General features: G+C 42.6%; 1 protein-coding gene across 2 annotated transcripts in view; it reads left to right on the plus strand.

The window, feature by feature from the left end:
* The window catches only part of BEND5 (BEN domain containing 5), a 547,523-nt gene that overhangs the window by 340,419 nt on the left and 181,947 nt on the right, over window positions 1-25,157 (plus strand). For both annotated transcript variants that reach the window (XM_033067189.2, XM_033067188.1), the window contains exon 4: window positions 2,116-2,205. In XM_033067189.2, the coding sequence (XP_032923080.1) occupies window positions 2,116-2,205 (90 nt within the window). The remainder of the gene's footprint in view (window positions 1-2,115; window positions 2,206-25,157) is intronic.

Raw genomic sequence — 25,157 nt, forward strand, 5'->3', positions numbered from 1 at the left:
CTTCTAATCTTCTTGATTTTGATTGATCTTTTCAATCCTGAAGTAGAAAATAGGATGTATTTCTAATGTAACATTTAAATTTAAGAATGAAATAGTGTTTTGTAGTTGTTTAGTGGGTTAACCTTGGTTAGCAGCCAGATGCCCACACAGCTGCTCTCTCTTATCCAGGACAGAGGGAGAAAATAAAAAGGAAAGGCTCATGGGTCAAGAGAAAGACAGGGCTATCATTTACTAATTGCCATTGTAAGCAAAGCAGATTTGACTTGTGGGGAATTTAATTTATTGCCAATTAAAATTGACTTGCGTAGCGAAAATTATTGATTATAATAATAATTCTAATAAGTGTTATGAAGCATAAATAACAACAATTTTGTAATTGAAAACAAAGCCAAAGCCAAAAAACACCCCAAACCAATCCTCTGTCCAAAAGATTCCTAACCAGTGCTGTTCCAGATGCAAAGAGTGGCAGTCGTGTTGCTGAGCATCACATCTGTGCTGAGCCACCGTCCCTTTAATGCAATGCTGGTTCTCCTAGAAGGGAGGAAAACTCATCTCCTCTTGCAAAAGTGATCCCAGCCTTCTCCTTTTGTTCTTTAAAGTTGGTTTGCAGATTTATGTCCTTCCTCCCACACTACTCAATGTTAATGCAAACGATGTGGGATGGCCATCACCTTCTAGCTGATGGGGTTGTGCTCCTTTTTGCTGCCTCCCACTTTTCTTCTGCCAAGAGAATTGACTCCACCAGCTGCTGGGTTTGGCAGAGACTTTCTTATATTTCTTTGTCTCTGGGGTTCAAAAACATCAGAGAATGGTGAAGCTGGTGTAAGAAAGAACAAACGAATGGCTGAGTTATAGGGAGAGCAGCTGCAGGACTTTGAGATGCTAAGGAAATAAAAAAAGAAACCTGCTGCAATTGTCTTCTGAGAACAGCAAAAAATGTATTGATTATTCCTATGGTTCTGTAAGGTGTGATTTGCCATGGGGAAAATGGAGAATTTCTAAGAATTTGGGAAATTAAAAAAAATTAACTAAGATATGGTCTTGAGGACTCTCACACATACTTGCAAACAAAATGCGACTCTGGATATGTGTGCAATACATCTACCTAATTAAAATGGGGGGGGAAAAAAAGAACTTGGATTTGGTTTCCAGTCTGTAAACTTTTTACTTCAAAACAAAGATTTAAACTGTCTCTAGCAATTGGAGCCTGCTGTGTTTAGCATTACCCCTGCTGTGTGTGTTCAGGTTGAGATAAGACATCTAACTGAGGTCCTGACCTCATGTAGTCTTTAAAATTCCCAGAACCCATTTTGAAAGAGCATAATTTTCATTTGCTGTTTATTAAATGCAGTCACAGCACAAACAAAGAAAGGATCCTGGTTGACCCATGTAGTTTATGGCTGAAGCAGGTGGCCAAAGCGGTGTGGTTTCAAAACTGAGGGATTAATCCATGTTAAATTCAGCATAGTTGGATCGAAATCTGCCTTCCACCTATCTGCAATTTGAAGGGAAAATGGCAAATTTTCATGCTCTCACTGGAGAAGGTTCCTGGATTTAATCTTGGTCTCTTTTCTATACTTTTTTTTAAAAAACCTTTTCTTTCAGTTGGAGCAGATGCCGTCCTAAACACTTAACAGATTTAAAGAAGAAACAACTTCTAAATCCTCCAAAGCAAAGCCTAATAAATATAATTTGTAGCACTTTGCCATTGCCTGGCACTGTTAAGGCTTGTACCAAGTGTAATGCAGGGTACAATTGGCTTTCCCTTGACTGGAGCCCCACTGCTATTCCTGTGGCCCAGGGGGACATTTATCACGAGTGAGAGCACAATTACAGTGCAGTTAAACTCGCTGCAGTAAATCTTGGGGTTTAAAAAAAGAGCTAAATTTGTTGTTGCAGGTTTGGCTGCACGTCATTAGTCCTGGTGCAGCCTGGGCAGGAGAGCTGGTGATGCTGCCTCTGGTCAGGGATTGTGCTTGGTTATAACGTGTGACCAATTCTAATGAAAGGATGTGTTTTAAAAATTAACATTTGTCTGCTTCTACATCTGGGGCACAGTTTAATGATCTTCATTTCTCTGTTTTCCCCTGTGCCCCCTGCCCTTTTCTGCTGCAGCAAACCTGCGTCCAGGGGCTGAACAGAAAGTGGTGTTCATCACTGCTCGGGTCCATCCTGGGGAAACCCCCTCTTCCTTCGTCTGCCAAGGTGAGTCTGCAGCAGGGGCACACCTGGTTTCCTGCTGATGCAGCTGCTTGGTGTGGATGGCTTTGGCTCTGAAAGGGGCTGTGACAGATTTTTCCACAGTGAAGATATCAGCAGAATCTCCCATCTAATACCCAGCTGCTTGTCTTCCTGAGTCCATAGGAACAGATTGTCTCCAAGTTTTGTGAATGTTTCCTGAACTTGGTCAGAATTGGTCTGAAGCTGTTTGGGAAGAATGAGACAGTCACACTCATATGCAATATATTTGTGTAAAGGTCCTTTTCTCAGTGCTTTTCCAGCCCATTTTTTCTGGGGTTTATTCTGTCAGCTGCTTATTTTTTTCTTGCTGTGTACTATCTCCAGCTTCTTTTCCATCACAAAGCAATGACCCTAGTTCTCCAGTTGAATTCTAAGAGGCCTCTCTTTGTCTGAAGCTGCTGCTCTGAGGAACACAGCTCCCAGTGGCTGACAGCTGTTTCCTGCACAAAGCATTCCTGCTAAAAATAGAAAGCAAATTGCCCAGCTTGTATTTATAAAGAGTTGTAAATCTCAGGCTTGTGGGTACAAATAAATAAATAACCCTGGCACGCCTTCATATAACTTCATTGTATAGGTCTGAAATGCTGTGCTTGTGCATGTGACTGTCTGCAGCAGTGAAGTGTTGATGGTGTAAATCAAAGCAGCTCCCCTGGAGCCAGGGCAATTTGGTAATTCACTGCAGCAGCTTGGACCTGGCCCTGCTGAGCCGATGAGTTGCATCAATCAAGCGTATGCAGAGTTTATTAGGTTGTGTGCTCATGATGCCACAGACTCCACTGCCACGGGCCCTGCTGGTACCCAAAGACCTCTGTGGGGAGGGTCTGGCACACGTTCATGGTCTTCTCTGTGTGCTCCTCACCCTGGCAAGGTGCTGTGTCTGGCATCTCTCTGGGGCAAAAAGCAGAAAAAGCAGCTGCCCCTTCTGCTGCCCCAGCCCCCTGGGCATTCTCCTTGCTGGCCTGGAGTAGCAAAGGTAAAACCCTTCCTCTAATAGAACACTGCTTCAGACTGAGAGCAGGAAAACTCAGCGAGTTCCCCATCTCCTGCCGTGCCACAGTCAATGCAGGGCATTACAACACACATGATGTTTGTTAATGAATATGGATTTTTAATTGGCTGCTTTGATTCTGTTTGTGGCTGCTGGCATAGCCCTGTGAAATGAAAGCTGAGGCATGCTGCTGAGGTGGTGCTTTGTAAATGATGTTATTTTATTTTGATAATGGAGAGTTTATTCAAAAGGGAAATAATCAAAAAAAACCCCAAACAAAACGATGTGTAAAAGCGGGTGGCATGCTTAGTCTGATGAAACAGCTAGATGGAAGTCATGCTCTGATTGTCTCACGGAAACTTTGTGCTTTGTAAGAAAAAAAACAAAAAACAAACACAGAACCCCTACTCCCCAGCCAAAAAAAAAAAAAAAAAAAAAAAAGGAAAAAAAAAAAAAAAAAAAGAAAAGCAGGAAATATAAGAAAATTAACAAGGACGATCAAGGTATCAGTTTTGGAGAAGCACATGAGAAACTTACAGCTCATTCTTGACTCCTCTGGGAGTGCCTGGATCCACAGGCACTGGACTCTGCACTGAGCCCCTGCCCCGAGTGCAGAATTAGCATCCAGACAGGCAGAAATGTCAAACATCTCAAACCCATTGCAGCATTGTTTCCAGTGCTGCCAAATGTGAAATTGGGTGCTTGCTCCATCTTTGGAAACTTTTGTGTGGGAGGATCAAAAGAAGGGATAAAAAAGATTTCTCTGGCAGTCAAGTTGAGGGCACACTTAGGAATTTTATTTCTGGAGGCTCAGGAAGCTTTTTGGCATAGTTAGGTGTTGCAGATTTTATATCCAGATGCCAGCTCAGTGCATATGGAACATGTCAGGCTTGTTTTTTTTTCTTGCTGGAGAGATTTCTTCTTGAACGTTTGATCATGCTCACCACCTGGAGTATTAAAATCTGGAAACTGATCCCAAAGATTCCCCAGGAGCAAGCAGCATTTTGTGGATGGAAGAGCAGAACTGTGACTGCCCAAGCTTGGAGAATCCATCCATAAGGGACTAGAGAATGAGCTAAAAGCTTTATCTTTTGTTGTTTTTAATTTTTTCCCATTGATCTGTTTTATTCAGTTCAGTCACTGTCTCTTTTAAAGCCTGAAGATAATATCTGACTCCTTACTAATTTTTCTCTCTGTCTTTGAGCTGGCCAGTTCCCTTCCTGTCCTCTTTGGCCTTCTCTCTGCTGAGGGATTTTTAGCTGTAAACTCCAAACTGGAGCTTCCTGGGCCCTGACAGAAGCTATCTATTACAGCCCCCTATTATTTTTTTTGACTAGTCAAGGTTCCTGAGAAGCAAGTTTTGTAGCTTTAATGCATCAGGAGATGCTTGTGCCTGTCTTTTGATCCTTTGTCCTCCACTTTACACACATACCATGAATCTAAGTGAGCTTGTCATCTCTCAGTTCAAAATTGTTTCTCTGCCATTCTTCTTCGTATTCTACTATGAAGAACCCACTGAAAGCTGAGTTTTGGATACAAATGCCCTTCATTCCTGCAAATGTGCAAGTACTTTGAACTTGGATACACATTTCTGTCACCTTCCAACTGTGGAGTGCTTGCAGCAGTAGCCAGACCTCCTTAGAATCATCAGCACCTCATCCAGCAGCTACAAACAAATGCTGTAATATTTCACACATGGTGCAGCTGCCAAGCTGCAGTTCAGCTCCTTAAAAGGCACACAAAACCCTGGAGGGCCTCTTCATAAAAAGATGGATTAAGAACCTTTTGTTTCTGTTTTGGTCTTTTAAGAGTTAGTACACTGGTTACCCTTTTTAGGAAGTTTTCCTGGTGGTTTTTAACTGCTTGTGGTGGAGCTCAGGGCTGGAAATGGAGACTCAGTCATCAGAGAGTATATTCAGAATATTCACTTGAGTACCTTTCACATCTGAATATAGGGTGGTGTTCTCCTAGGATGGTGATGGTCACCATGAGCATTGATGTTTGCACCACTTTTAGGGATGGATAAGTAGAAGTAGAGTCCAGGATTAAGAGGATTTGTTTTCACTTTGCTCTTCTAGACCATTTCTTAACCAACTGGAATCACTTCTGCTCCTGGAGGGCTTTTGTAGTGAGCACAAAGAAGTGCAAATTCATCTTGCAGCCTGAACTCATCTCTCTTGGGCTGTTCACATTTCTGAGGGATTTTTCTGAAGTTGTGGGTTTAGATTATTTTCCTTTCTTAGGTACTGTTCTTCATTTTTCTCCCCCACAGTATTTTAATTTAGAAATGTGTGCTGTTTTCTCTTCCATACTTTATGTAAAGGCAAATAACTTTTACAGACATCAGGTAACAGTGTAAAACCTGTGCAAACCCCTACCCTTTAAACACTGGCCATAAGGCAGCTTTACAAAGGCATGGATTTTATCCAAGATCTGGTAGTAAGGGTGTTTTCAGCCCCCAATATCCTCAGAGTCTTATTTTCTTTCCTATGTTTGCTAGGTTTTATTTTCTTTGTAGGAGAACAACTGTCTCTCACTATTCACATACATGGAAAGTTGTAGGAGACACTCCTGTGTCTAAGTTCATCCTGTGTGCTCTGGCTTTTGCCAGCAGTCAGTAATTCCAAGGTTACACATGTCTAGATGTACCAGGAGATGTATTTTACTCATTGATTTAGCATGTTCAATTAGTAGGATGTCATTTGTTGATTTGCCAGTGTGGCATCCACTGTGCCATCTAAATGCAGAAATGAAAATTTGTACCCTAAGCCTCTGACAGGGTTTTCAGGCTGGGATGCCAGAATGGAAAGCCCAATGCAATACAGCAGGGAGAGGAATCCCACAGCTGGGTTTGAAGTTGCTGAGCATCTCAGGCTCGGTGTAATTTGACCTGGAGCTGACCTTGAATCTTATGGGCTGAAAAGGGAATAGCCATTAAAAAGAAAATGTAGGAAAAACAGACATCTGGGACTCTTTGCCATAAGAAAAAAGAGCAAAAATTACTTTCCAATCAATCTTTTTTTTTTTCTTTGTAGCTGCTTAAATGAATGCTCCCTCTTGCTTCAGCTTAAATCAGAATGATATGAAATGAAGAAACAGATTACACTGGGCAAGGTCTCTTGATTTTCTGTTTGCATTCTTTGTCTGTGTTTTTAACCCTCACCCTCTTGCCTGCAGAGGGCAGGGAAAAAAAATCTGAGAACTTGCACAGATTTTGATTCTAAGTTTAAAGAATGGAATAGCAGGCAACAGAGTGCCCAAAACCAAGTCTCCCAGCACTGCCTCTCAGGTTCTGATGTTGCACTATAACTCACTGGGCCTGTGGGTAATTGAACTTGCTCTCTATGTCACCAGGATGCTCCAGGGGCTATGAAGGATTTAAGTCCTGGACAGATTCCAAAGTGGCCTCTTAAAACTGTTTTCCAGTTTGTTTTGTGGAGGCAGTGCCTTCAAATTCTTTGAATTTGATCCTGCAGGAAACCTGAAGGAGTTAGTAGGAGACTGAAGTTGCTAAAATAGAATAAATGTGACTTGGGCAGGACTTTTTTTGTTGTGTTATGGGGTTTGTTTGCTTTGTTATTTGTCTGGGATTTGTCTCTTTTATTTCTTGTGGGAAGCACAGTTATAAGTATGAGAAGGCTGTTTCTTCTACTTGGAATTTTACCCAAACTCCATCCTTTCTTATGAAGAAAGAGGAGGAATATACTGCCAGGGTTGAAAGCTGCTTATCTGTTTCTTTTATCAAGAATAAATCTTTCGAGCATTAGGACATAAGTGATAGTAACTGAAGGCCAGGGCATGTTTTACATACAAGTGTAAATTCAGCCTTTAGATGTGAAAATAACTTTTCTGAAGTATCAGAGGTGATGACCTTGCTTGGCTGTCTCCAGGGTATAAATTTCTCCTTTGGGAAAGAAACTCAGTTTTGTAGTCATTGGTATAAGATGCTTTCAGTAACAGCAGCTGTACTGGAGAAAAACACACCTAGAAATTCCTGTGGTGGTAATGATTGGCTCCTCAGAAGCTTGAGGACATCATCTGCCAGATTTCCTATCAGACTGAATGTGCATCTGAATAAATGCATGGCTTGCATCTCACTTTATCTGTTTTATTCTTCTGTCTAGCAAGCCAATTCATCTTCATTTCCAAGCTATGTTTCCTACCAGAAGAGGAAACAAAATACGATTCCATAGGGAATAGGAATCCTATAAATGCATGTTTGTTACATTACTGTCAAGTCTCACTTCTGTCTTCTCTGCCAAATGAAAGAGAATGGAAGCAAACACTTCTGCTGTCCTGGCTACTCCTAGACTCCATATGTATAAAGGCTTAGTCTGCAGTTCTTTGGGTGTGTTTGTAAGGCATCTCTGGGTGCAGGAGCAAGCTCTGCCATGGCCATGCAACCAAGGACTGAGTGCTCTCTGGCTCAGGAATGCCTTTTTGGGAGCCTCTCCCAGTGTTTCTCTTTGTGGGCTGCATTGCTAAGACTGAAGAGAGCTGAGCAACACATAAGCTCCACTTTAAGGGTATTTTTATACTCTCCTGCCACCCCAAAGGTATAAAGAGACAAAGCTTCTATTCCCTTTCAATACTTAATGTATCCTATGCAAATCTATTCTGGCTGCAGTCCATAGTGCAGAGTTCCACCCTGGGAGTGACTGCTCTTGGTCAAGAGTAGAATCTTTCCACAAAGTGAGTGGTGCTCTGCATCCAGACAGTGATAAGCACAAGTTGTGTCAGGAGAGGATGGGAGCACTCCTGTGCTCTCAGGAGCAGCTCAGCACTTAGGAGCAGTGAGGGAACGTGGTGAGCAGGGCCTGCACTTCATGGTCTCTTTTGCAGCAGTCAGTGAAGCAAACAAAGGCAACAGAATTCAATATCCCAACCACAAAATGAGCTGGAGAACTCTTAAAGTTGTAAAATTGCATTAATCCTTCCCACCAAGATTTTTTTAAAGTGCATAGCTCCTAAGCTTTCATACAAAGGGAAACACACTCTCCTGACTTCTGAAGCAATATGAAAAACCCTATTGTCTGTCCCTTGTACATCTCCTGGATGAGATTTTAGTGTGAAGTATCCCAGGAGAGAGAAAGGTTGTTTGAGAATAATCAAACATCCATAGTGGAGTCATAGAACTAAAAGCTCCTTTTAAAGTCGTGTTGATGTAAACAGGCATTAGTGGAATTCCTGCTGCCCAGTGTGACATTGGCTGTTCTGAGATACCACAGGCTTTGAATCAATTCACTGTGGTGCCAGGCAGGTATGAGAGGTTACACACCTGGGTTCCTGAGCTGCAGGAAATTTATGATGAGTTTAAGTTTCTCTGGTGTAGAGTTATGTGATTCCCTGCCTTACAACGTGTGTTTTCTGGAGGAGGTGTGATGGTGGCAGGGTGTGGATGGGGACTGTGCCTGGGCTGGGTGCTGCTGTTTGCAGCAGCAGAGAAATTCCCAGAATTCTGGGAAGCTGAGCTGTCCCCAGGAGAGGAGCTGTGCCATCTGTGGCTGTTCTGTGGCTGAGACATCTGTCCCCACCAACAGCAGAGGTTGTGTCCCACCTCTTCTGCTCCACCTGCAGTAGCAGGAACACAAAGTTGGTCTGGTCAGGCAGGCTCAGCCCCCATCCTCCTGCTCCAGTAACTCCTCATCCTGGGACAGCCAGCTCAGCTTTGCCTGTGCAGCTAAGAAATGGCAAGGGGCTTTGTTTGATTTGGCTTGCCCTTTGCCCAGAGCAGGCCTTTGAATACCTCTGCTTAACTAATCCTCTTTACAGTAATCACAGAGCTAAAGGAGCCCTTGGTCTTCAAGAGGGAGAATTGAGAAAGGCTTCACTGTAGAACAGCAGGCAAATTTGTTTTGTCTTCATGTGAGATTGCCCAATTAATCTCTTGAACATCCTGGTTTTGCAATGTTTCTTGACTGCTCATACTTTTGGATAAAATTGGCTTAAAGATGATTTCCTTCCAGCCCTACCAAGCTCTCTCTAGGGCAAAGCACATCATATTTGTACACACTGTGGCACTTTGCTGCTGTCTGAGGATAGGAAAAAGAGAAAATATTGATTCACCTGGACTTCATGATCACTTGACTTTCCTTAATATGACCTGCTTTTCCACTAAAAATTGCAGTCTGAGTGGATTCTGAAGGTGTTTATCCATGTCTGCCCAGTTATCAAGGTAATTTTCTGTGTTTATTGCTCTGTATGACCATGGGCAGCAAGTCCTGCACTTTTAGGGAGCAGTATTAACCCCAGGTACCAGATCTTCTCTGGGCCAAGGCAGGAAAATAATATGCAAAACTCAGGACAAAGATGCAAAAACCACAAGAGGTTTGGGGTCGTGTTAGGTCTCATTTGCATGGCTCTGATTAGTGACCATCAGTGCCATCAAGGGATCAAAGTTGTGATAAGCCCTTTCAGTCAGTGCAGCAGTGTGTGAGAGCTGTGCTGCCCAAGCTGCAGGTCAGGATTCACAATTAGGAACCTCTTCTAGCTTTTATAATTTAAGCCCTTTCCATTCTCCTCCAGCAGTACCCTAGCTCTTCTTCACAACAGATATTAATCTTGCTGGTCTATTGTTTCCAGCTTTGTCTTCTGACCCTTTGTTCTTTGCCTGCCCTGGCTGGGTTCAGCCGAATTGATTTTTTTTGTTTTCATTTTGTTTTCAGTCCTTTTGTCTCCGAGGTGCCCTGCACTTACCTTCCTGCTCCTTCTGCTTTGCTCTGAGGAGCCAGCATTCATGAGTGACTGGGACTTGGCTGCTGCAAACTTTTCTTTGACACGAGGGCACTGGGATTAAATTTTCCCTCTGCCCCTGCACAGATTGCTCACATGCTCCTCGGGTGCCTGGTGCATTGTGCACATGTTTATAAGAGCCATGGCACCCTGGCTTCTCCAGCTTACAGAGAAAAGGCTGCAGAGCTTGTTTGGAGGGCAAGAGGCAGGGGATGAAGAGAGGCTTCTGCCCCAGACAAGAGCCCTGCAGAGGCTGGCTTTGCTCTTTCAATGCAGTCTGGCTTCCCTGCACTCCGAGGATGGAAGGAAGGGGTAATGGGGCACATTCATTGCCAGTTCTGCTTGATTTTACCTAAGAACAAGTGTAGGCACAAATTGCTTAGCTGGGACCCCAATCCAGGTGCAAACTTCTATTAAACACTTTGTAGGCAGGGAGGGTGAATTTAGGGGAGTTTTGAACAGTGGTAAAGAGCTCTGTAAAGTCACTCTCACCAGGAAGGTTGGTTCCTTAGTGGCTGGTGTCACCCCTAAGTGGCAATTTCCAGATGTGCCCTATAGTGTTAGTTTAAGGGTCAAATTACTTATTAGAGGGTAACACACTCCTGGTACCTGTGCTCAGACTTGCAGGTTATGGTTTTAGTCTTGGCTGCTGCTAAATGTAAAAGATAATTTGAGATGGATGAAAAATAATTAATTAGTATTTTTTTCTCTAATGCCACAGGTTTTCAAAGAGTACTTTATTATAAATTTCATATAGGCTCACTTATTTTTCTCCTATTTTCCCTTTCTCGCTTTCTTTTTTCATGTTTCTCTACTTTTTTGTCACTTTGTCACTGATGGAAAAAAATGTGATGGGGAAGGGAAAGAACAAAGAAAGGCAAAGATCTTTGGTCAGTCAAAAGAGGAGGAAAGGAGATATCTGTAGGTCTTATGTGAAATTTTGTTCAAAATTATTAAAGTTTACTTCAAAATTTTCAGCCAGTAGTGCAGTGTGTAGGTAAAATGTTAAAAAGATGGACGTGCTTTATATTATTAGGATGTTATATATAACAATATATATGATATTTAATATATAACATATAATGCATAACATATAAAATATAACATTATATGTTGGATATTATTTCATATTAATAAAACAAAAATATTAGATATTAGATATAAGATACATTATATTACAGATTGTTCTATAGAAATTTATTATATATTATGTACTATATATTATATACTATATAATATATAGTATATAGTGCATATTATATATTATCATTATATATTTATTATATATTATATATTATATATTATATATTATATATTATATATTATATATTATATATTTATATTATATATTATATATTATATATTGTATATTGTATATTGTATATTATATATTGTATATTTATTATATTAGCATAAGCCAAATCTTTGGGTGACTACAGAACAGGTGTGACACAGACAGTGACAACAGGACAAGTTCTGGGTCACCACAGCCTCCATTTACACAAAAGGAGCATCAGTGGGAGTTTTCAATTTTCATGGTTATTAAAGCTGGACTGCTGTGATGATTTTAGTACAACACTGATCAGCTCAGTGTTCTGTTCCCTTAGAAACACTTGTGCTTGGTGTCACAACAGCAAAGAGAGAACAGGAGGGTGCCTAATTCCCAGGTACATCCTCAGTGGCTTTACCTGCCTTCCATCAAATGAGCTGCCAAAGAGTCAAGAGTAGAACTGGTAAATGCTGTGACCCAGCCTTGGCCATGGAGCCCTCTCTCAAAGCTGGGTGTGTCATTCATCCTTGGGAGAAGCAGGGAACAGAGCTGGGAACTGCAGGAACTGCACCCCAAATTCCCTGCAGGAGGGCTGCCTGCCCTGGAGACAGCAGAGCACTGGGATCTCAGTTTGCCCAGCATGTTCTGTGGCACCTCTCCCTTCTGAAGTCTGGCTCCTTTGTGCACTAAAAGGAGTTATTTATTAAAGTTAAGTTTACCTTTAAGATCTTAAAATTCAGTCTGACTGTTCAAGGTAGAAGGTTAGACAGTCCTCGCCCCTGGTTCCACGTGAACTCTGATTTTTCTTCCTGGCAATGCTCCTAATGGCCAAGGATATGAGGGAAATAGGGAAATAGCTCCTTGACATCAGCTGGTGTGGTCACAGGGCTGCCAGAGTTTAAACCCATCATTGCAAAGTGCTTGGGGAGAGCTTCTGTCTGGGGCTTGCTGGCACTTGAGATTTCATTTGCATCTGAGGCAGGCTGTGAATTTAGAGTTGAGTAGAATATTTCTCCAGTAATTCTTATTCAGGAAAGGACCATCTTATACCTTCTTAGTTTAAAATGCTTCAAAGTTGATTTTGCAATAAGACTGTCTCCAAACAGAATTCTTTAGGAAATGGTGGGGTTTTTTGGCTGCTTCTTCCTAAAACAGCAACAACAAACCCCCTCAATCCTCAGAGGCCTCCTGAAATATATATCCTTCTGACTTTTCTCCCTCATGCTCCTCAGATGGAAACAGGTATACTTTTACACCCTCCTGGAGAATTTCACTTCTTCTCAAGGAGAGATGTCAGTTGCTTCTGGTGGTCCTACTCATGTGAGGAAATTTTGCTGCTTATTCCCTTTCCAGTGGTAATTACCATCACCTTTAGGATCTGCAATGCATCTCCATTTTCACAGCAAAATTTTGCCTGTAGTGGAGGTAGGGGCTTATGCCATATTCTGCTGCTTAACAGCCAGGAGCACATCTGCACTGACAGAGAGTGACCCTAATTTATTTCTGTGGAGCTGCTTCTTGCCTGGATGTCATGCAGCGTAAATAAAAGAACAGATCCATCTCCACTGACGAGGGGCAGAGCAGAGCTTTTGCAATTTCTTCCTTCATGTAGAGACATGGTCATTTTTTTTTATTCTTCTATAAGACAAAAAAATAAACCACAGGGAAAAAAGCTTTTTTCTGCTGGAGCCTAGTGCAAGCAGCTACCCAACAAATCCCCTTCAGTACCACTGAAAGCAACTTGCAGATGCACAACTTTCATCTCTGAGCCAAGGGGAGGAAGTTCAGATGTATCCAGGACTTGCTTGGCCATCAGATTTTCCCTGAGGGTTAGGTTTTTGTTTAATAAATCACTCCTTTTTTCTCTTTTATTTTTTCTTGTTTTTTTTTTCTTTTCCCCAGAAATAGTTCAGGTGTTTCATACAGTCCCTGCTTTATCTGCCTGTCAGAACTGAAGCTACAGACTTTGCTCTGCAAATGGACTCCCATGTTTCATTTTGGTTTTAATTATCCTCTGACACTGATTAGAAAAGCTCAGCCTCTACTACCTTGATACCATCTGTCAAGGGGGAAATGGATACAGATTTAGTTTATTCTAGTTTTGCTTATTGGTACTTTTGGATGTCTTTGAGGGGTAAACCCGGAGCAGGCACAAAGCTCCTCTGAGGAAGCTGATGCCACTTTTTCCATTCTCATACCCAGAAGGTAACCACAGGAGAGTGTAAAACAGCTCCTCATTAACAGGATTCTCTCTCTCTGGTTCTGGAATGTGATGGTTGTCTATTTTAGAGCTGCTGCCTTGATGGTGATGCCAGCCTTGCTCAGGGCCTGCAGACTTTGTGCCCTGCTTTGCCACTGGAGCCTCACAGGTGCCTTTGCCTCACTGGGAAGAGAAGAAACTGCCTTGCACCTTTTCAGTCAGTTTGAACAGAGGGACAGGAAAATCCTATAAAAGTGAAGCAGTATAACCTGCAAACCCAGTAAAGTGGAAATCAATGCAGCAGCCAAAAGGTGCCATTACAGCTGCCTTAGTGTAAGTTCTCGTGTATCAAGAGCTACAGAGCGATCTCTTTGTCCATCCCCACAGGGGAAATGAGGGAAATGGCTGTGCAGGCTCCTGCCAGGCATTGCTGGGTCTGGGGAATGTGTGGATGTGCCACATGGGAATGGCAAAGCCACATCTCCAGCAGAAGTGAACAGCTGGGGTTCAGTCTCCTGAACCTCAGCTCTTCTCTTTAGCTGAGTGGATTAAAGTTCAGAGCTGAAGCACAAGGGTTCCTTTCCCACATCCCAGTTGTGTTTGGAGTCCTGTACCTGTGTCCTCTTGAGATCAGAGCATTAGGGCACCACATCACCCATGGGGACACCCAGTGTGCTCTCGCTCCTTCCCAGAAATACATGTTCCACTTTTGTCCCAGAGTGGGTGGCTGAGGGGCCCATTTGTGATGCTGGGCCAGCAGCAAATGTCTACAGGTCGCTGAAGATAAAGGCAAATTAAAAGAGATACCCCCAACACCTTCACCTGTGGGGTGCTGGAAACTGGAAAGGAGAGTGTGAAGGAGTGATGTTCTGCAGGGCCCCTCTGGTCTGTGTGTGTGCCTGCCTGACTCAAGCCTGTTGCCTCTGGGTCTTTGCTTGGCTGAGCAACATGTTTGCAGATGCTGGAAACCATTTTTAGAATGTGTTTTAAAATACATATTTTTCTTTTCGTCCCTCGCATTATTTATATAATGCCCTTTCCCTTTTTCACTGTGTATTAGATTTTCATATGTAAATGTATTCTCCATCTGCCTCCAGAGAAATCCACCTTTTGCCTTCTCAGCTTTCAGCACATTCTTTGCTTGGGCTAATCTATCCATCTTCAGGGCTCTGCAGTTCTTGCTGTGAGCACAGTCAATGCTGTGAGAGCTCAGTGCAGCTCTGCTGTGTTTGCTGGCCCTGCATAGCAGAGCCCTGGGACAGCCCCAGGGGAGGTGTTGGGTGAAATTAGCCCAGCCCTCCACTGCCAGTGCCCACCTTTGTTAGCTGAAATCCCAAAGGGTCCTGATTCCCAGAGAAAGGCACCTGCTGCCAGGTTGTGCAAAGGGAACTCTGCCCATGCAGGAAGGGCTCTGAGTCTGGGGAGACAATTCAGCTAAAGGCTTGAAAGGAGAAGGTTTGTCCTCTTTGGATATTCTTTGCAACTTTCAGTGGTTTTCCAAGTAGAACTAAGTCTGCTTAGTCCTCCTTGTGTCCATCAAAGTTTATTTTTATCACTTTTATAGCTCTACTGGGAATCTTTTCCCCAGTGCAGGCAACTTTGGAAAATTTACACTTGTGGTGCAGTCTTCTTGCTGGCCCTGGGAAGGTTTGTGACCTCCAGGTCTGCAGTTGTCATGATGGGAGGTGAGCAGTCATCTTCCAGGCTCTGGGGAGCTCAGCCTGGTCCTGGCTAAAGCAGCAGCACTGCAATAATGATGCACTTTCTCTATTTCCCCTGCAAGACCCTTACAGCTCTAAACAGCAAACTGGAGAATGAAGTGATTTTCTGTTTCTTTTTTTTTTTTTTTAACCTCCTTGCTGGTGCTGTGTGAGCTGTTGGTGGACAGCTGAAACTCCCCTTGGGGGCCTTGGTGAAAGGTCTGGTGTTTTGTGAGTTGATGAGGATAGCAGGAAGCAGTGCAGTGATGCCTGAGTTAATTCTGCCAGGGTACATGCCTGCTTGACTCTGCTTCATGCATTCTGGATTTTACTCCCCTTGTGTTCATTTTTCCCCTCTTTGCAATCAAGCCTCTATTCTGGGTTGTCTCTTGTCTTGTACATCAGGGAAGGTGGAATCTTCTGCATATTTCTGTTCAACTCTAAGGCTGAAATCCTAGCTGTATTTAACATTAGTTAATTCTGTAAAAATTGAGGGCCATAATGCAGTGAATATTTTTCGAACTGACTGGGGGACTCACACTCGTGGGAAGGACAGACTTTGAATAATAATGACCAAGCACATCATATTCTGAGGTAACATCTTGAGAATGATTCTGATAAATCCCAAGTAATTCATTAATGAAACAAGATCATCTGATCCTTGCAGTGTTTCTCCAGGAACCCTTTTGTTTTTCCCCAGGAGGAAAAGAGGCATTATCCAGGGGGTATTGGTAGGCTCATTTTGATGCAAAGAGAACTCCAAGCTCCTTACAGCATATTAAGAAAATTAAAGAAAGGAAAGCCAGCCAACAAAGCCACCCACTCAGTCTGTGCTGTGCACTGAATTTAGGAACCCTCCAGGCAATCCTGCAGCAGCAGCTGTGTGCTCCTGCCAATCCCTCCTCTCTTTGTCAGCCTGACAGGTTCTTTCAAGGCAATTCCACAGGTCTTTGCTGTTGCATCAGTTCTGCTGGAGAACTGCACAACTGCCCCTGGGCCTGGGGAGATGAGTTTGTGGTTAAGCAAGCATCAGGGTAATTGAGGGGCTGAGATTTGGGCTCACTGCAGAGGGCAGGACACAGTCAGATTCCCTCTGTGCAGGTTTGCACTTTTTACCAGACAAATCCAGCCCTGGCCTCATTCTGCTCTTCTAAATTAGTCCACTCCTTTGAAGCTTGTGGTCATCCCATAGCTGCAAGAAACAGGAAAGGCAGAGACCATGAAATAATGGGAGGGATTGACCCAGTGTTGCACCTGGAGAGAGCACGAGTCCTGCACTCAGAGCTGCAGAGGAACGAGGAGATGGAGCCCCCAGAACTGCTGCTGCTCTGATCCAGTGCTCAAACAGCCTGCTGCTGCCTCAAACACCCTGCCTGGAATCTGGAGGGTTTTTTCCTTGTTCTAACTCTTTTCCTAAAGTCTGAGAAGATGCACAGTCCGATTCAACGGCATCAAAATGAGTCCTGAGGCCAGAAATTGCTGCATCCAACAAATGAGAGAAAGGGTCAAACTGTTTGGTTCTTTGGGGTTTCCAGCTGTTAAACTGCCAAAGCATCAGAGCAAGTCTTGAGGCATGTTAGAAGACAGTTTTATCAGAACAAGATTACAGGAATATGACCTAGGTCATCTTTTGGAACAAGATCATTTGTGTGGTCTCAGCATCTACTCAAGTCTGTTTAGTAATGTTTTTTGGTTTGGGGTTTGGTTTTTTTGGGTTTTTTTTGTGGTTTTTTTTTTTTTTTTTTTTTTTTTCTGGTTCAGACAGGATCAGGCTTTGGGAAGAGGGAAGAATAAAGTATCTAGACAATTTTAAAGTAGGAATTAGATTTGTCCTCACAAAATGCTTAACTTTTCTCCTTTGGGTTGACAATTTTAACAGGCACAATTAAATGTCATCTTTTTCCCTCTCCAGGTAATCCTGTGAGGTTCTGAGAACCAACTATAGTCTGTGGAACACTTTGTGTGCTCCTTTCTGTGCTTACTTGTTTGGAAGAAAATAAAACAGCAGAAGAGAGAGTATTCAGGGCTGCAATTCTGAACTGAACAGCAACTCTGGTTATCTCTGTCACCAAAAACCTTTCCACCTTGACCTCTGCAGGGCTGATTTTCAGAAAGTGCTTATCTTTAGGGAAGAGTGGGCAGGGGATGCACTGTCAGTGGCACAGATCTCACCAGTGACATCTGAATAAGAACAGAAAAGTTCCAGAATTTTACTCAGCACCTAGAATTTTGTGGCCACTTGCCATGTTTCCAGCCACAGTCGGCTCCAGTGAGCTTTCATGAGTTTGTTTGGAAAATCCATCTGCTGGTTTTGGCCCCAGAGATGCCAGTTTTGCTGCCCTGCAAATCTGGCCATTGCTATCTCAAGTTGAACACACTAAGACAGCAGACTCTGGCAGCAACTTGCCAAAAATCAGCAGTGCTAGAGACTAAGATCAGGCATTCTGGCTCCTGGTCCCACATCCCAGTCACTGGGAATGCCAACTTTAATTATGTTTTACTGGCAATGTATATCTATATCTTTTCAGAACTGAATTGGGATGTTGTGCTCCAGCCAAGCACCAGCAGCCTCATATCCTTCAAAGCAGATGTGAATCTTTTTATGAGGAGAGAGCAACAGCTCATAAAAATACATAGGAAATCCCAAACACTCATCACTTAGCAACTTTCTACACTGAACTGATTGTACTTCTAGACTGCTGATTTGTGACTGACTATTCCAGTCACATCCATTTCACTGTGTATTCTCCCTGTTTGAAATGCATCTGGAGCGTCAGGGTCTGGAACTCTTTGGTGTTCTGAGGCCTTGTTTGCATGATCTAAATGCAGAAGTCTCAAAAACAGCAGGATAGTGCACATGAAAGGCAGTGGTGTAAATGTACCTCCTTTATGTGGAATATCCATTGTAAATTGAAAGGTTTCCATCCCAGTCTTGTCCACTCAGCAGACACATTAAAATGGGAAGCAAGGTCTGCCTCATGGTATCAGATGGTCCATTTTCTTACCCAGGAATCCCAGAATGTTTTACTATGGCACAATTTCCCAAATCTTCATTGAAGTTGCAATCTTAATACATGTCAAATGCCACTTGAGGCTGGGATGGCAGAAATGTTTCCTGTACCCTCATAAGGGTGTGAGAAGGATTTTTATGACTGTATAACTCTGGAAAGCAGTTGAAATGTTGGGTACCAGAAAGGTCAGAGTTATTTCATCATAGAGCTGTGGCACAGCAGCATGATGGGCACTCACTGTCCCCACACCCTGGGACTTGCTGATGTGTTTAGATAGTGCTAAATTATTAATTTATTGTGGTCCTCCACCAGAGACTTCAGCCCCCTCAGTTAGATCATTACATGCAAAGGAAGATACCTGGGCAGCCTGAGGGGTGGAGGTGTTGGCTGGGATGCCCTGACTTGGGTCAGCAGCTGGCAGAGCAGTTTCTCTCTCCTTCTGACAGAACCCAGCTGGGAGGCTCCTGTCTGCTGCTCCCACTGCTTCACATGGACTTGTGTTCCAGCCACACCAAATTCCAGATTAATTATTTGTCAAACCCTGGGCTAACTGGAGGAGGGAGGGAAGGAATGGTTGGGAATGACGAGTTTTTAAAATCTCCTTTAAATCAATTACTGTCTGTGCTTACCATGCACATTAAAACTGGAGAAAATCCACAGTGCCTTGCTCTGCCATTTGAAGTATTTGTTGCCAGTCATTCTCAATTCCTTTGCATGCAGCCCCTCCAGCAGAAGCGTGGTTTTCTCTGGAGCTGACATTAGCACTGTTCCACTGGGCTGGCAAAATGCAGTGAGGATTGTGTTCCCTGGGAGACTGGCTGCTTTCCATTTATTTCACTGCTCTGGAAACAGGCCTAGCTGTAATGGCCTAACATATCTTAAACCAGGAAAATTACTAATTCAAGTCAGTGAGCATATTTTCATTTTAAAAGAGTAACAAATTAAATAAACTCCCTGCATTTTGCATTTGAGACCTCAGTGTTTCATCTGCTGTAATCTAATTCACCCATTCATTTCCTGCACATTCATTTTATCCCATTATTTGAGATTTCCTTTGCTTTTAATCCTGGGTTTTGAAGAGACCAAGAGTTACAGCAGAGAACAGATGAGAGACTAAATGGTAAATAAAAGAACAAACATGCCATAATATAGCTTGATGTGTTTCTAATCAATCTGCTTATTGCAGCTGAATCCTTAGTTAGGTGTTTAACTTTTCTGACTCAGGTTAATTAAAACTGCTTTAAAAATAGGGGAAGTGGGGCTGTGTGCACCATTCACTAGGTACTAACTGTTGGTTTGGTTTATAGGGTTTTTTTTTACAATAGCAATGTTTGTTGCAGGTTTAAAAAAACAACTGAAATGACCATGGGGACCTATAGCTTTTTGAGGGTGCTTTTAACCAACCAAACTCATGCAACAAGGTCTTACTTAGCACTGAAATATTCACCTGTCTAGCTGGGGACAAATTGCTGTGTGCTCAAAAGTTTGGTACTCCAAGAGAATCAATCAGCTTTTCAGAAATAATGCAACCAGGGATGTCCTTCCTCGAGCTGCCTCACCTGCCTTCCTTGGCTCTGATGTGTTTTATCATGGGCAATTGCTGTTTAGTTGTGGTTTCTCTTGAGACCTTCCTGTCCACAGGAACCATTGGGGAAAATTGTTCACTTCTCTGCATTTTCAAAAACTTGATTGTTTTCCATCATGTGCCACCCGCAGGTCTGTGCAGGTCCCCTCTGAGCCTTTCCTGGGGGATGTCTGGATGGAGTCTGAGCATCAGCAGAGGAAGCAGGAGAAGAGTCTGACCTGAAAAGTGGGGTCTGATGGATGCTCACTCAGGTTTTGTGCAAGGCACTGCATCCCTCTGACAGCGAGAGCTCTTCCCTCATTTGCCTTGCACCTGGGTGTGCTGAGGATGGCCAGAGAGGGGTTCATGGAAAGCAGAAACTGCTCTGGATCTTCCCAGTCCCAACTGCAGAAACTGCTCAGAGAGAGGCATTTGCATGCATGGAAACTGGTGACATAATTCAGACATTAAATTTCCCCCCATCTAACACCGTGAGCAGGTGCCTGTTTTAGCTTTGCTGTGCTTCTTCACCAACCGTATTAACTTTGATAATTTTGATGAAATAAACCTGGGCTTTGCCATGGATTCCAAAGAGGACCTTTGGAAAGGTAAAGCAACCTATAAATAAAGCATTCAAAACCTCTAGATTCTTTCTGGATTGATGTTAGCATCACCCTCCTTCACTTCTTCCCCTGCCCAAGAAACATGTTTCTAAAAAAGTGTAAAATACTACAAACAAAACACACAGGAGTTTGTCAATCTGTTTTTCCACATTAGAGGAGGAGTAGAACTGTAAGAAGGGGCAGAGTCAGCATCTGTGATGATCTTGTACATATGGACCCCTCTGATGATCTTTTGCAGGAATAATTTTGGTGACAGCATGATGTCAGATCATGTCAGTAACCTCACTCTGAGTCAGCTCTGCTCGTTTATCACCCTTCACATGCTTTCATTTTTGTTCTTGCTGTTGTGCTGACTACTGAAGCACTTCAGACAGGCATTTTGGGGCCATTTCTGCCTGTTGGGCTCTGCTGGGGCTGCACTGGAGGAGCAGATGTGCCTTCTCTGGAGCCACTGTGGCACAGCATTGCTGTGACCTGTGCTGGGCAGGGTTCAGTGGGACTGTGACACCTCTCCTTCCCACCATGCTGGGGTGTAGAAAAGGCTCCATCTGTCTTTTTCATGTTTTTTTGTTTTGGATGATGGTTTTTTTTTGAGACAGGGCAAAGGCTGAACAGACCCTGTTGCTGAAGGAGAAACTCTTCTCAGGCAAATGGTGGCACAATGATGGGTTGCTGTCATTTATTTTGTGTATTGTACTTGTTTTTTTTGGAGAATATTGTCATTGTTTGGCCACTATCACCTGTTTTTGTTTTTATTTATTTTCACTGCCACATTAAAAAAACCTCTCCAAAAAGCCCAACCCCATATTTTTGCTTTCTTACTCCCCACTGAAACATAACTATAGCATCATTCACATTGGATTCAGTCTCCTTTAGCAGTATATTTCAATAGTTCAACATGACCATAAGCATTTGGGGCTCCTTTACATTTATTTTCCAGGGAATTGATCCTATGGCTGTTAGAGCCCAACTGTCAGAGCCTCTTTAACCTGCAGGCTGGGGTGAGCTGGCTGAAGGATACCAGCAGCTACTCAGCATTAGGAAATGGGTCTGAAAACATAAATCACTTCTTTTTTTGCATATACTAGACACAGTGCAGGGTATGTTTGCATTAGCAGTTGCCATATTGCATTAGGATCTGTGCTGATTAGATTTTCACTAATAGGAGCAGGGCAAATGTATTATATAGTTGCACAATTAAATATATTGTCAGACTGAGGGTGAAAGGATGGAGTAATGGAAAAAAGCAGGGGATAAGGCTGGCTTTTCTTTGGAAGGAGCAAATGTGGAGAGGTCATGTTAGAGCCAGCAGGAAGTTTAAACAGAGTTGAAGGAGGTTGGTTGAGGAAATGTCTTGACAGAACAGTGGAAATGACATGTTGTAGAAGAATGAATGATTAACTTTTTTGAGAAGAACCAGCAGATAATTTGAGCTGGATGGGGCTGGGCAGAAATATGCTACAGGACCTAACATTGGAGCAGCTGAGAGGTGCTGAGCTGCAGAAGGCAGGAGAAATTTGAAAAAGTGCATTCAGCCTTGAGAAAGAATAAAGAATAAAGATGAGAAAGAGACTCAGTGTAGAAGAGTAGAAGGGGATTGGTCCAGATTTGGTGCAGTTTCAGTGAAACTGGGTTTACCAAGAAATCAATTTTTTAGCAGTCTGACATTTTTAAGTCAATGTGGCCATGTCTCTAATAATTGCAGTTGTGAGTATTGTTTTCCCTTTTCCTTGTTTTCAATTCTTTCTTCCCTTTTCACTTGCAACTATGAAAAGCTCCTTGAAGTTCATATAAAGACTTTGGTGGATTTTTAGTGGACTATGAATAAGCCTCTTCTTGTGTCATGGCTGAATGCTGATTTCTGAGCTGTTCTGGTTCCAAGCAGCATCTATAATTGCACATTATTATTTGAAATTGTTTTCCAGAAAGCTTGAGAGGAAAATAATCCATATTGTTTTGCTTCTTCTAATTGGAGAACTTTTCCACACTGTAATGTGTCTCAGTAGGCCCATTCCATCACATTCTCTATTTCATTTTGAAGTCTCTTGAAGAGTTAATACTTCATTATTTGGCGATTTTCCTTGATCTCCAGCCACGGAGGTTTGTGTTTTTAAATAATGCTTGTCTTATTTTTCATAGCTGATGTGACTGATTCAGATTGGATTATTTCCTTTGACCCAAACTGGGGCTACAGTTCGAAGATCCAACCAATCTGTGGGCAGCCCTTTTTTTTCTTTAATAGCAGACTAATTGGCAGACCAATTAATCTGCTCATCTGTGAAAAGAAAATTTATGGCAATAAGTAGTTCTATTTCCAGAAGTCATTCTCTGAAGTAACATTACAGTGGCCTTGTTTACTTCATGGCCTGCAACACGATCCAGTGCTTCAACAGTAGCACAGGTCAATTAGTGGACAATTTAAGCAATTATTAGCCACTAACAAGGGTGACTGGCATCATTACCCTTCCTGTTTACCAGCAAACTGTTATTTTAATACAAAGATCAACAAATAAATTAGGGCATCTGTTGTATTGCCATGTCTGCCTTGAAGTAAATGATATTAAATGGGCTTTGGTTGCTGCCAAATTCTTAACCCCGGCCTAATGAGATACACTGATATGTCTCTTGCTGATTACAGAAGCTGTAAAATTTAGTTTGTATTGATTTATTAACAGGAGGACCAAGTTCTCGGCAATGGTATTTTTATTTTTAATAGTCTGATATCTGTATTTTTATTTTAAGCATTATTGATCTAGACTATTTCAGACAGTCCAGAACTATTGGGTTCCTCTGAAAGACAAAGCTATTTCCTAGTTGGATTGATTATTTGGATACTTGAAATAATTTTAGGGTGAGGTTTGTATATGTATATATAAGCTTTTACCTCATGCTTTTCTCATGCTCCTTAGAACGGAGCATGAAAAAACTACCTGCTCTACTACCAGGTTAGAATTCTGAGAGTTAATTTTAACTCTTCCTTGATATTTTTACAATGGGGTAAGGCTTTTTCAGGCTAAACTGACTGCCTGCTAAGTAAGAAAATCAAGTAAATCTCCTTTTGATGAGTAACTTGGGTGCAAGATTGGGGTGCCTGGGTCATGTTTGACACCAAGCTCTGGTGCCCAAGGTCAGGCTCCCTTAGCTGGGTGCAGCAGTGAGTCAGGCACAGCAGAGCCTCACCCATTGCATGTTTATGTGCAGCCTTCCACACCATTGCATGCTTTTTCCCAGGGAATAATAATTGCCTGCTGAAGCTGAAAACTGCAGCTTCCAGTTGCCAAGATGCTCGTGCCAAGCTCTGTGAGCAGGGCAGAAATGAGCAGAACCTGGACCAGCCTCTTCACTGGCACAGTGACAGCCCCAGCAGAGCCCTGAGAGTTTGGGTTTTTGTGTCCCCTCCTGAAAGGAAAGCAGTGCTGTTCCCCCTGAGCATTTCCCATGTACCTGCCTGGTGTGCTGCCAAGCCTCTGGTGAGGCAGTGATCCACAATGCACACCATGCAATATTTGTGCTGGTTTTAGCTCAGTTCAGGGTCTTATCTAACCCAGGACAAAACTTGCTCTGGACACACTGATTTCTGAATAGTTGACTCCTCCAAGTGTTTTAGAAAACACAAACTGATGTGATGCTTGGGTCAAGTTTCAAGCTCTTTAAAGCTAAAACCAGCGCAGTGTCGTGAGAAACCATGGACTAAGTGAGGGGTTGTTTCCCTTTAAGTGATTTTGAGCCCTCCAGGTGGGTGTGCTGTGGATTATGTTCCAGACACTGCCAGGAAACAGCCAGAGCAGCAGTTTAACATAGCTAAGCTTTTCGTGTTTGCATACAGTTAGGAAATCTGGTTATTCAGGATCCAACTGTGTCCCTGTCGTTCCTTCGTGTTCTTGTTGTTGGATAATGAACAAAAATCACAGCACCAGCCAAAAAGCAGATCGATGTTCGGTTTCCTTCATCGAGAGGAGGTAATTGCAGGAACATTTCCTGAGCAATATAATTATGGATATGCTAATTTCCCTCAGAAATTTGGTTTTAGTTTCTTCTCAAGTGGGAGACCTGGTTACAGAAAGTTTCTCTCTCCTCTTCAGGATTAGTCACTGAGACATGAAAAAATTGCTGATGTTTAGAGTCAACTATATCTTGATCATCTCAGACATTTCAGAAACCTCATTTTTCTCCATGTGCCACAGAAAATTAGAATTCATTCCAACAGCAGCCTAGGTTCAGACTTTCTGGTATTTGAAATACAAAGTGGGGCTTGAGAAATTAGCTAAATGAAGGAGTTGTGCAGAATGTGAGATTTTGGTCTCATCTTGAATACCAAACTATAAACAAGTGCATTTAACCTGGTATGAACATGGGGTTATGGGGCTCTTTAAAATACTTTGATTGAATCACAAAAAATCAGGTCTGGAGTCAGCTAGTTAGCCCAGGCCATCCCTTCTATGCCCAATTGTTGCTTGTTACAGCTATTCCCTAAGGCTTTACCCTGTCCAGTGTTAAATGTTTCTGATGATGGGATTCCACTCTTACCCTGGAGAGACAATTCCACACTCTAATAGAGCTCACCATTACTGAAATTTTACTGATGAGCAGCCCTAATTTTTCTCTGCTTAATTTTATCCGGTTACTAGACCGTAGTGATTGATTTATTCTGGGGAAATTCAGTAAATGGTTCCTGCTTCACAGGATGGACCTTACAATAAATAGCAAATTGTCATGACCTATCTGTGGGTGTCCTGAGATTACACAGGAACTCAATTTATCTCAACATTAATTCCCTGGAAGCTATTTCTGTCAGTACCAACACAGCGGAGGGATGAGCAGTGAGTTG

This window comes from Catharus ustulatus, chromosome 9 (genome assembly GCF_009819885.2).
Source record: "Catharus ustulatus isolate bCatUst1 chromosome 9, bCatUst1.pri.v2, whole genome shotgun sequence".
Taxonomy (NCBI): domain Eukaryota; kingdom Metazoa; phylum Chordata; class Aves; order Passeriformes; family Turdidae; genus Catharus; species Catharus ustulatus.